This window comes from Ochotona curzoniae, unplaced genomic scaffold (assembly GCF_017591425.1).
Source record: "Ochotona curzoniae isolate NIBS_2020 unplaced genomic scaffold, NIBS_Ocur_1.0 contig_2210, whole genome shotgun sequence".
In the NCBI taxonomy this organism is placed as follows: domain Eukaryota; kingdom Metazoa; phylum Chordata; class Mammalia; order Lagomorpha; family Ochotonidae; genus Ochotona; species Ochotona curzoniae.
Window position 1 is genome coordinate 51,936,925 of NW_024465369.1, and position 12,328 is coordinate 51,949,252.

At 35.2% G+C, this 12,328-nt stretch overlaps 1 protein-coding gene across 2 annotated transcripts in view; it reads right to left on the bottom strand.

Moving 5' to 3' along the window:
- Positions 1-12,328, bottom strand: part of STK17B (serine/threonine kinase 17b) — a 32,743-nt gene that overhangs the window by 17,986 nt on the left and 2,429 nt on the right. For both annotated transcript variants that reach the window (XM_040971906.1, XM_040971907.1), the window contains exons 2-3: positions 7,450-7,617; positions 647-859 (exon numbers count right to left, since the gene is read on the bottom strand). In XM_040971906.1, the coding sequence (XP_040827840.1) occupies positions 647-859; positions 7,450-7,571 (335 nt within the window). In that variant the 5' untranslated portion in view covers positions 7,572-7,617. The remainder of the gene's footprint in view (positions 1-646; positions 860-7,449; positions 7,618-12,328) is intronic.

Here is a 12,328-nt window from a genome sequence, read left to right on the forward strand (position 1 = left end):
ACAATTTGATCACAAAAAAAGGGGGCAGAAATAGATGAGAGCCAATTAATTAAAACATGATTTTTTATTTTTTAATAATTGTGACTTGCTAGTTAATTAACCAAACCATGAATCTACTTAAATTTATTGTAAGATGTTTATTTTAAAATTATCTGAACATAAGAATACTAAACATACACATGATGATATTGTCTAACCAATGTAGATATTCAAACACAATAATAAATAATGTATCCAACAACCACGCAATACAGGCATGATTAAACATGTAGTTACCTTAACCATCCTCTATTCCCATCCCTCCATGATTTGTTAGATATTTTTGTTTCCAGTTTTTCCCTTACGGCAAGAGATATTTTTTGCTTCTTTTTACAACAATTTGTTAAACAGTGACTTGCACATCATAAATACTAAGTATATTTCTTTAACAATGTACTAGCATACCATGATACAATTTGCCTTTTTACTTGGAAGCGTGTTTCAGACAGGGAGACAAAAATATCATTTCTTGTGAGTTACATTCTTTCTCATGAAACAGCTTCTCCATTCTTACTAACATTTCAAAGGAACTTAAAGTATTGAAAATACATTTACTTAATCTCCTTAAATGTATTAGATGTACTTATGCATCAAAATGTCTACTTACTATTCCAGTATCAAAATGATTTCATTTGCATTTTCATAGACCTCATGCAGATTTATCACGCGGGGACAGGCCTTGGCCAATTCCAGCACGGCGATCTCATGCAGGATCTCCGCCCGACAGTCCTGTCCTCTTCTTCTCTTTTTTAAAAACTTTGCCGCGTATTCTTGGCCAGTGGATTTCGATATACACTGTCTAACCACAGCAAATTTTCCTCTGAGGGTGGAAGAAAATAAGGACAATTTCAATATTTCAATAGAGAATAATGCTAGTATAATAAAATTCTACTATATGTTTAATTTAAAATCAATGCCTTTAAATATTAGTACCATTAGGAATTTGTTTTTTTCCCAAAATAAATTGTCATATATATATTTTTACAATTTAAAAAAAGTATATATGTAATAATGACAGGCAAAAAGCTCCCTTCCTCTGGTTCCTTAATGTCTGCATCTGCTGGGTCTGAATCCAGGAACCGGGAACTCTGCCCAGCTCTACCACACGGGTGGCAGGCACTAACCATCTGAGCAATTATTTTCCTTGCTTACCATGGTTCATGGCAGAAAAATCTGAAAATTGAAGCAAAAGCAGGACTGAAATCTATGCATTCCAACATGTGATAGAAGGGTTCCAACAGGCATCATAGTCAAAAAGAACAAATGTATCCCTCCGTGTATGTCTCTTCATAAAATTAATGGTTATTATCACATAAAATTGTAAATGCCATACATAATAACAAGACAATACAGATCTATCTTTATTCTTCACTGTTAATACAAAACATTATCATCATAGGGAAATAACCTCATTTGTATAGTAAGTCCATACCATATTCTTGATATAAATTATTGTATGTAAATATCATAATAATTCCACATAGTACAAATTTTTGTTGTTGTTTTGTTTTGCGAACCCCCAAAAAAGGATAAATAATTTGGTCAAGATAAAGATTTAAACTTAAGTTTTTCCAAAGACTACTACTCATAAGGACAAAATTAGCTCTCTAATCAAAACAGCTTTTCCACAAATATAAAAATTGAAATAAATGCAACAAAATAGCCATTTGACATACTTTATTAGTGTGGTAATTTTCCCTTTTACTATAATTTGTAACAAGCTTTAAAACCTTCCAGGCGATCTGACAGCAGTTTTGGTACCTAAGGCTATGCTTCCCTTAGGGGACATTCAAGGATATCTCATGATCAGCTAAGACATCAACAACTAATAAGGCACTGACACATTTGTACAAACACACTTATCAAAGTGATGGTTATCATTTAAGTTACAAGTATGTTTATAGCTCTCTCCAACAGCAATTCTCCAAAATAAAAAGATACCAAATATTAGAGCTTCCACTGGCATATTCATAAATGACAGGCCTACAGTTAGCCAAAAAAAAATTTTTTAAAGATTTATTTATTGGAAAGTCAGATATACAGAGAGGAGGGGAGACAGAGAGGTAGATCTTCCATCCTATGATTCACTCCTCAAGTAACCCAATGACAGGTGCTGTGCCTATCTGAAGCCAGGAGCCAGTAACTTCTTCCAGGTCTCCAATGCGGGTGCAGGATCCCAAGGCTTTGGGTCTCAACTGCTTTCCCAGGCCACAAGCAGGGAGCTGGATGAGAAGTGGAGCTACCAGGACACAAACCAGTGCCCATATGGGATCCCGACATGTTCAAGGCGAGGACTTTAGCCATGAGGCCACTGTGCCGGGCCCAAGTTAGCCAAAATTTAATTGCTCAAATGCTTAAAACTATTATGAGTCACAGACGATTTTTGAGAAATTTTAATAAAGCTATTGACCATCTACATAAAACAAGTGCACCTTCCTTTAAGCAGGAAGTTTTACATGCAATAGATTTTGAGGCCCATCTTTAAGTTTTCTAATCCTTAGTCTAGGGGATTCAAGGCTAAGAATTCCTATCTGAAGGCTCAACTTATTTCCTAATTTCTGTAACTAACAAATGAAGTATTAATAAAGATCTTAAGAGAGTAACTTTTATTCCACCATTCTTTGTATCTCAGTTATTCCCAGAATATGCCACCAACCCAGCTTATCATACTTGGCAAGCAAAACTGTTTCTAAGCCACTTGATGCTTAGGGTGAGTGACGGGGAATTAATTACTTCATAGTATTTTACTGCTATTCCCCCAGACTAAGATTTCAAAGATTCCAACTCTTTTTTTTCCCTTACATTCAATGAAAATCACTGGAAGCAATACTAAAAAAATTATAGCTGGGAAGTTAAAAAAAACAAGTTATAATTTGACTTCTAGGTATATAAAAAGTGTACATAAATTCAATAAATTTGCCAATATAAATCTAATGCTTTGAAAGCAGTCATGCTTTAAGTTAAAAATGTTTTGCTATAAAATAGTCTTACTCTATAGAAAAAGAACACAAATTGATATATTTCAATGAATATACAAAAATTAGTCTCTTTATATCAAAATGGTGTTTTACAAATTTTATACAAGATAAACTGAATCAGAGTAAGATTAAAAACCTCATGAAAAGTCATATTTGGAAAAGGAGGGCCAAAAATTAATCTGTGGAATGCAAATTCCTAGCTTTTTGTTCTAACCACTAAAAAACAATCCTGTCCTTCTGAATTGCTGCTTTTTTTTTAAAGAAAGTTAACTTATTAAATTCTGCCAATTTTTACTGAGATTTAGAAGTAAAAACTTGGTTAAAGTAGAAGAATAAATTTTAACTTTTATAAGGAAATTCCCCTTGCAAAATTTAGGAAACAAAAAGAAAATTATGCATCTGAAAAAAATGCTTACAATATCAATGTGGCAATTTCCTTCGGCTATGCTTTTATGAGTAATCTAACAAGCTGGAATTCTCTGAGAAACAAACAGAAAAGCTAAAGAACATAACCCTTTATCTAATTGTTTCAGGTACTTTATAAAACAAGCATGGTACACACTAATCCTAGGCAAAGATGAGGAACTGATCCTGATAATAACATGTCAATGTTCACCAATATGTAAAGTTCCATGGAAGCAGCATTTGTGTTTGTGTTACTTGCTACAGCAGTTGCAAATCTGTTTATGGACGTACAACAGGAACTGGAATATCTGTTGAATGCCGGGGTCACTTATCTTCTATAACACCATATTCTGTGCAATTTTGCATCCAGTGCGTAAAAGCATTTGCATTTTTAAAAGGCTATTTGAGATTCCAATAAAGTTATATGCATTTAATTGTGTATTCCTTTACATGGTATAAATAAGGTAAATATTTTTGCTATAAAGAACATATAACATAGGGAAGTGATTTTTATTTTATTCTAAAGTGCAAGCTTTAGTTTAGAGGTATCAGAAATAATCTTTGCTATGTAATGTTTCTGTCTGAAAGGTAACAGAAACATACAGGAAAATGCAAACCTCTTAAGAATAATACTTAATTCATGCCCTAAAAAGGCAAGGCTGGTGAGATTTCCCAGCAGTGAAAAGGTCTCGCAGTTACCCTTCTGCATTCTAGAACACACAATAAAATGTGAAGGGAGGGGGTAGGTAAACCACAAAGGAAGCTGACGTTTATTTCTGAATCTGCCTCCCTCCTAACCACAAGAAGCCCTGTGAAAGCTTGCTTCTGCTGGGGGCGGGGTGGAAAACATTCACCCAACATGTTAAGAAACAGGAGCCAGGCAAGGTTTTTGGGAATAGTAGATGATGAACTGTTAATTTGCACACATTTTCCTTTAGTTTGCTAAGGGAAAATAGATTCTTGGACAACGATTTACAAAGATAATTGTACACTTCACCCCACACTAAAATACTTCAAAATGTGCAAACATCATGAGAAACAAGATTATGATTACAATCTCCATTTCACAAGTCTGAAAAACTAAGCTTAGTAGCAATATTCACAGAATATGCAGCAAGTTTTTGCAGATAAATAGACACGGTTTTAAATCTATCAAGGTCTACTAATTTTTAAGTTAAATATACTAATATTTGTTACATGATTATTTAGGCTGTAGAAAGTCAAAGAAAATCGTTACTTAGGGCTCTTTCATGAAGACAAAATGGGATATTAACAATCCAAATGTTTAAATGAGATTTTATATAAGGAGTTTTTGCTCTAAAAGGCTAATAAAAAATACAACTGATTCAAGTTCATAATTTTTATGACACCTTATTTAAGACAATTCTACATTATTAGTGTTCATGAAAAGTTACAATTCTCTAAAGCCCTCATAGAAAAAATATTTTATAAAATTTCTAGTTTCTTATTACATTCCATAATAAACTTAATAAACATAAGTTGCTTATCAAAATAACTTTAAAAGACAATATTTTCTTTTGTTATATGTATTACTCAAGGATTGCCATATTCAATTACCTGCTCAAAGCAATTTCCAAACAATTGTTGCAACATATAAGAAAACTTGGAGACACAGTCTATTCTCTCATTTAAAAAAAGAAAATCACACATCCAAGTAGGATCACAGATCTTTAGATCCAGTGAAATGACAGGTCAATTCAGTCAGTTTCTACTAACATATCACATGATACCAAATGACATGAATGCAATGTGGCTTTTTCTAGGGGCTAGGGGAGCGGAGGTAAAATTTAAGAAGGAAGCAAAGGGAGTAATAAAAAGTAATTTGCTTATTCTTAATGGAAATCTCAGGCTATCTCAATAAAGATGCATTGCAGGCTAAATAGTAAAATACTGACAATACTGTGCTCCAAATAAAAGAATATATATTGATTTACTAGAGACAGAGAGAGAGAGAAGAGGACTCCCATCCACCATGTGCATAAGTATCCAGAACAGCCCCCTTTGGAGCCTGAGTCTGGAGCCAGGCTGCCCTGGAGCCCAGCAAGGATCTCCTCACTTGAGCTATCACAGCTGACTTCCAGAGGACGCAGGAGCAGGAAGACGGGAGTGAGGAGATGGGCCAGGTATTGAATCCAAGAACTCCAATATGGTACATCGGTATCCTAGCCTGCCTCTTAACTGTTAGGTCAAAAGTCTGCTGCAAACAGGGGCTGGTGCAGCGGCTCAATAGGCTAATCCTCTCCTAGCTCGTGCCAGCACACCATATGGACACCAGTTCATGTCCTGGCTGCTCCACTTCCCATCCACTTCACTGTTTATGACTTGGGAAAGCAGTAGAAGATGGCCCAAGCCCTTAGGAACCTGCATGTGTATGAGAGGCCCAGATTAAAGCTCCTGGCTCTTGGTTTTGCAGTGGCTCATCTCCAGCCTTTGTGGCCATTTGGAAAGTGAACCAGCAGCTGGAAGATCTCTGTCTCTCCTTCATTCTGTAAATCTGCCTTTCAAATAAACGAATCTTTAAAAAAAGAAAGTAACAAAGAGATCTAGAAGAGGTTAACTGCATCAGGGCAGGCTTTCACAGGATGATAATTTAAGGAAACCAGCAGAAGTTAGCAATATGTACACGCTATATGTAAAGAAGGACTGCATATGAATTCACATAAAATATAACCACCAAAAAACCATGTCTACTGTGCAATGTTAGTAGAGCAGAAAACAGTCTTCAGTGCCCAATAAGTACTCATAAAATGGAACAGACACTTGTTGAGAGGGAGTTCCCTATCACTGAAGCATTCATACCGAGCAAGGTAACAGTCTTCAGAGGTTATAGGAACAAGTACTGAACTTTGTGAAAAACTTTTATTAGAAGATCAATGATCACAGACATTCTAAAGTGCATTTGTTAACACAATTAAAACATCCAAGCGTTTTACATTCAAAATCAAATACATTAATATACAATAAATTATAAAATGTTTCTACATTTACTTCTAAATGTTGTACCCATTATCTGCAAAGTGAAAAATCCAGGACTTACCTTGGCTGTTATGATAAAACATCAGAAAAAGCAGAATCATATCTCATGATTTAGTAGATTTTTGTTTTCACATTCAGATTTTCAAAGATAAAAAGTCAATTATTATGTCTAACTGTAAATCTACCAAAATAAATAAGAACTTAGCCATTTTATTAATGTAAGCTGAAAGATTTAACTCCAGAACCAAAATCAAACTGAATCAGTCAAGCAAGTCAAATCAAATAAAATCAAATCTTCTAATCCTTCTTAATCTGAAGTATAAAATCTAACAAATACAGAACTGTAAAACGTTCGGTTTTATTACATCATCACATGATAAAACAATAGTGTAAATGATCACACAGTAATGGATCACTCCTTGCTCTAGTTAAGCCCTAACAGATTTTGTAGAGTTTTACTTGCAGAACACTTATTCATCATGATAAAGAATATACTAAGAAATACGAATTATTTTTGTATACAGAATAGGACAATCTCTTTCTCCTTTTCCTTTTGTAGCCCAACACAATAGCCTAAGAAATTTTTAAATATCACATAACAAAAGTCTTTACAGACTTTACTATGTATTTTACAAAGATAAGCTAACTTAATCCCCACAACAACCATGTATGATAATACCATTACACCTTTGTCCACTCTCAGATAAGAAAACAATTGGACCAGGAGGTGCAGTAACTTAAACGGGGTCACTCAATTAGTAAATGATGGGACCAGAACTGTACTCAGCAGCTCACAAGGCCAAGTTGTTCCCACTCACAGCCTCAAATCAAGAACCCAGATTTCCAATTGGGAACCCTGACCGTGGGTTAGATGTGCAACACAAGCTCACAAAGGCCTAAGAAATTAGGTGATGACTTTTCTTTTTGATCATTCTTAGTGAACCACACTGAGTTTTACAGAACTATAGAAACAAAACACTATACATATCATAGTGGGTTTTAAATACTATACGTATTATAGTTTCCTTACCTTCCTAGTTCTTTGGATGTAAGTGTATAGAAGTTATTAAAGTTTTCCATTTTCATTGGGGTTTGAGGAGCTGTCGTTAGCATGCCCGAAATACTTCGGCAATCAAATCTTCTCCGTGACATGTTAGGTGATTTTCAGATATGCTTTTTCTCACTTATTTTCACCTATCTAAAAACAAAAAAAAGATGATAGACGAAGTAACTTAAAATACAATTAAAAAAAAAACCACAGCTATCTTGGGCAGGAAATGCATGCACATCTCCAAATCTAGCTAAAGATACAACTACAAACAAGAAAAAAGATTAGAGACTACCTCTCTACTGGCGAGGAAGGAACAAAAAGGCCTACAAAGCATTGAGTATGACCACCATAGCACTTGAATGAGGCTGCTAACTCCATCCAGAAAACAACTGTGAAAACCTTCCCGAATTCCTGAAAATACTTACAATAAAGCTATAATGCAAACATTTCACTTAAAAATAAAACACATTCTTCATAAACTTAGTTCTTTAAACCATTACATAATTAGGCAAGTTAAATAACAAGGTAATATTTACTCATTTAATTTTACATATACGAAGTTAGTGGTAAACTCATATGTTATATTACACTACTGATGCATGAGTGACTAAAGAAATACAACTTGTTCCTTGAACTCACTAGATTTCATATTAAATGCAGAAGCTGTTATATGTAAGTCTTAAGAGTTTTTCCTATGGCCGACTCTAACACAAAATCTGCCATGGTTAAAGAGCTCAATAATTGTGTTGGATGGGTGATTGAGTCTTATTCTAAAATTCGAATCTATAACTGAAGCTCATATTTATCTGGAAATTTATAATATTTGTAAGTATGCAGTTTAAACATCCAAACTACTTTTGTACGAACATATTTTTAAAATACTTATTTCGAAAGGCAGAGTTACAGAAACGGAATAGAGAGGGAAAGAGAGAAAAAGAAAGGTAGAAAGAGAAAGGCAGATCTTTCAGCAGCCGGTTCTTTCCCCAAATGCTCACCATGGCCAGGGTTGGACCAGGGCCAGGACATAGCTGCAGAGGTCCAAGTACCTGGGCCATCTCAGCTGTGTTCCTAGATGTAGTCGTACAAGTGGAACAGCTAGCTGGGGTTTGAACTAATGCACATACAGGATGCTGGTGCCACAGGTGGCTTAACCTACTATGCCGTAATGCTGGCCCCTGATTTTTGTAATATTAGCAAATAAGAATTTCTGATATTCTGATATGCTTTCATAATAAAAAAAGTATGATTCTTATATTGTGATGACAGTAGAATGAAATTTTAATGCTATTTATTTTACACTCCACTGATTACTAGTCAAAACGCTTTAATTATGTCAATTTTAAAGTCTGGATGATAACAAAATCAATCTTGCGCATTTCTAAGGGTTAAACTTAAAAGACGATGAACTCAATGTTGAAAGCCACTGCTACAGTGCTACTCATGAGAGCACATCTCGATGGTTCCACAAAGAAAATACTAACATTCCGCCCAAAGATGCTTTCTAAATACTCTCTTGACTGGCATCTCGTGCCACTGTTGAGAAGTTGCACAATTTCCACATGCAAATGTTCCCAACCCAAAACTGAATTTTTTAAAAAATTTTTTTGTTAACAACAGTTTCTTTCATGTGTTCTGATGGCACTCAAGAGTCATTGGTCACATATTTCTCTGAAAAAGCAATAAGGATACAAATTTCTATGCTCAAATAATTTTTTTTTCAGATTATCACTGGGCTTTTAAGGCTTTTTTCCCACCGATTAAAAGGTCTATGAATACACCATCTGTTTATGATAAGATGTGTATTTTACATGCACAGCATTTCTCTACATGTAAAACGGGCCTATATTATGACTCCAGTTGGACTACATCCTCAACACTTCTTTAGGCCTCAGAAAGCAGAACAACAAGATGCCAACTGAATCATACAGAGAATATGTGGGATTTTGGTTCTCAATTTTCACTCTTGTAAATTATAGATTCTAAAATATTTACCCTATGTTATAATATATCCATTGATTTTGGAATGTATTAAAAAACTAAGATATACTTTATAAATAAGCATTTTCTACTTCGAGTTTTTCAAGATTCAATATGGGCATCTTGGTTATAGTCAAAAATTTGTGTTCAGTGAAGTATAATTTAAAAGAGTGAAAACAGTTTCCAGGATTTATTGAATTTGTGAAGCCTTAAGTCCAATAGTTAGCAAACAGCTAAATACATCTAAATAATAGAATAGTATACATTCAATAAGAAAATTAAGCTTTCAAAGACTCTAGTTCAGTAGTAAATAAAAAAAAAAAGGAAGATACAGAACTTTACATCTAATATGGTCATTCTATGGCAAAGCATAAAAAGAAGCAGAAGGAAAAACTAGAAAATTTGCAAAATGTTAATAACGGTAAGACACAACGAAGTTTTCAATTGCACAGGTACTAAGAATAACAGCACTTTTATTTTCAAAGATTATTTTGATTTAACCACCAAAACAATTATCACAATAAGTTATAAGGTGATTAGTAAAGGGAAAAAGGAATGAGAGCCTGGATTTGGGGCCAGCACTGTGGCATAGCATGGTAAGCTGCCACTTAGGACACTGGAAATCCATATCAAGCCCTGGCTGTTTGAGATCCTGATCGCTGCTAATGTACCTGCAAAAGTGTAAGGCAAAGGCCCATGTGCTTGGGCCTCTGCCACTCACGTGGGAGGCTGGGAGAGAGCGCGAGTGAGTGAGTGAGCGAGCAAGCGCAAGTGGGATGAGGAGCAGAGAATGAGACTGTCTCGTTGGCTTTAGCCTGGCACAGCCTGCTGTGGGCATTTGGACATTGAAACAGCTTATATGGAAGATCTTCTCTGTTAGCATGCCTTTCAAATGAATACATGATTTTTAAAATTAAACCTTAGACTTGATCTGGGTCTTCCACAACTCACTCAAACAGAGAAAGCAAACATGATTCAATCAAAAGAAAACCAGTGAGTTCCCATAGACCTCCACATAGTTGTATTTTAGTACATACTCATCATGATATTCGTTTCAGTTATCCAAGAAAAATATAGTATATATAATCATGAGAATGCCGAGAGAACTAAATTGTCTACTTTGATTCCTTAATTCACCCCCAGTTACTTATCTATAAGCTGAAGTCCTTCTTGAAAAGATTATTTATTTTACTCGGAAGGCAGAGGGAGTGAGAGAAGCTAAAGGCCTTACCGCATGACATAGAAGGAGTCTTGTAGCTGAGTAAACACTAACTTCACTTCCTGCCATCTTTATATCTCCGACTATGCTACCACATTTTGTTATACTTCTCTGCCTGAAACACCATTTCTACTTTTCCTTAAGCGACCAACACTGCCACACAGCCTTCATATCTCAATACCGGATGGCATCTCTCCCAGGAAGCATTTCCTAACGCCCCTGCAAGTGACTAAAACGCCTCCCTTTTCATACTTCAGCAAGAGGACCCCAGCATTCGTCTCCACAGTTGCCACAGAAGAAAGCAATTCCGTCTGATATATGAAGGACAGTAAGCTTGTGCTCAAGCCATCGGCACTGTGTCTGGTACCAGGAGTTAATTAGACAGCAGCAACAAATGTTTGACAACCTGAATCAGAAAAGTCATGAGATATGGCACAAATACTTTTTAGGTACATCCGTTCCTCTAAGAGGTGAGCAGAGTTTGTGATCTGTGTGGAAGCGCAGTACTGGAGTTTCAGACACAGCTTGTCTCTGCTTAACTCAGTATTTGGCTAAATAATACAAAAGGATTTTAAATTTTTATTAAGGAAACTCAATTCAAAATAGGGTAGCCACAAAGTCTGGACACCTGGCTAAAACTATTGTATTATATATTATGATTTTAGTATACTATAACATAAACGAACACTTTTATATTTAATCGTCTTTCTATACTAGGTGGTATCTGTTCAAAGGGGTACCTCAGTTAGGAATGTCAGACACATGTTTAGTGAGGCCTCATTCATCGAGACCTGTGGGAAGAAAACGTGAAAGGCTGTGGAGACCAAGTCAGTTCCAAGAGAGTGAGGACACAGCTTTTCTCTTCACAGACTACTACCAAGTCTCCTGTAAGAACCAGAGGAATTGAAGATGTACTTTAACTTGCATTCATCAAAATAAAATGAAGAATTTTCTGTTGGTGTGGAAGAACAATCCATTTTGAAGTAGTCATTGATTAGAAGCAATGGCATTTGTGTAGGGATAATAATGATTTTCAATTTCAGCTAAAAGCCCTCATTTCTAATGTGACGATACTTTAAATAAAAAGTTCATGGAAAATGGACTTAAATGGTAAGTTTATTTGGTGAAAAACAATTTTAAACTCATGCAAAGTGTTTTTATAACATGCTTCCATGAACTCTGAAGACATCTTGTATGTATTTTACTAACATACATGTTTATCTTCATGTTTTCTTATATATCAAACAGAAAGTGTAACTGAAAGATTTAATCCCCTGAAAATCACAACAGGAAACCAGTTAACAGATTTTAGTCCAATTACCTGGATCACACTATCTGAGAGCAGAAGTGCCAGGCAATGAACCCAGGCCTGACTGTGCCAAGCCAGGAAAGCCTGCCGCTGTCTCTTTGCATCTTTAGAAAAGGAATTAAACCCTATAATTGTGAGCTAGAATAAAAAAAAAAAAAAGATGTTGGAAAACGGAAATACAGTGGGCCAACAAACACACAGTGGTTGCCATTTGTGAGATGGAAAATTTGGTTTCTGCTATAAAATAGATTACTATTTACTTAATAGCACCACTGAACTACTATTTATTCAGTAACTACTACAATACAAAATGGAATCTGACTCTAAGAATTAAAGAAGAAGCTGTCATCTCA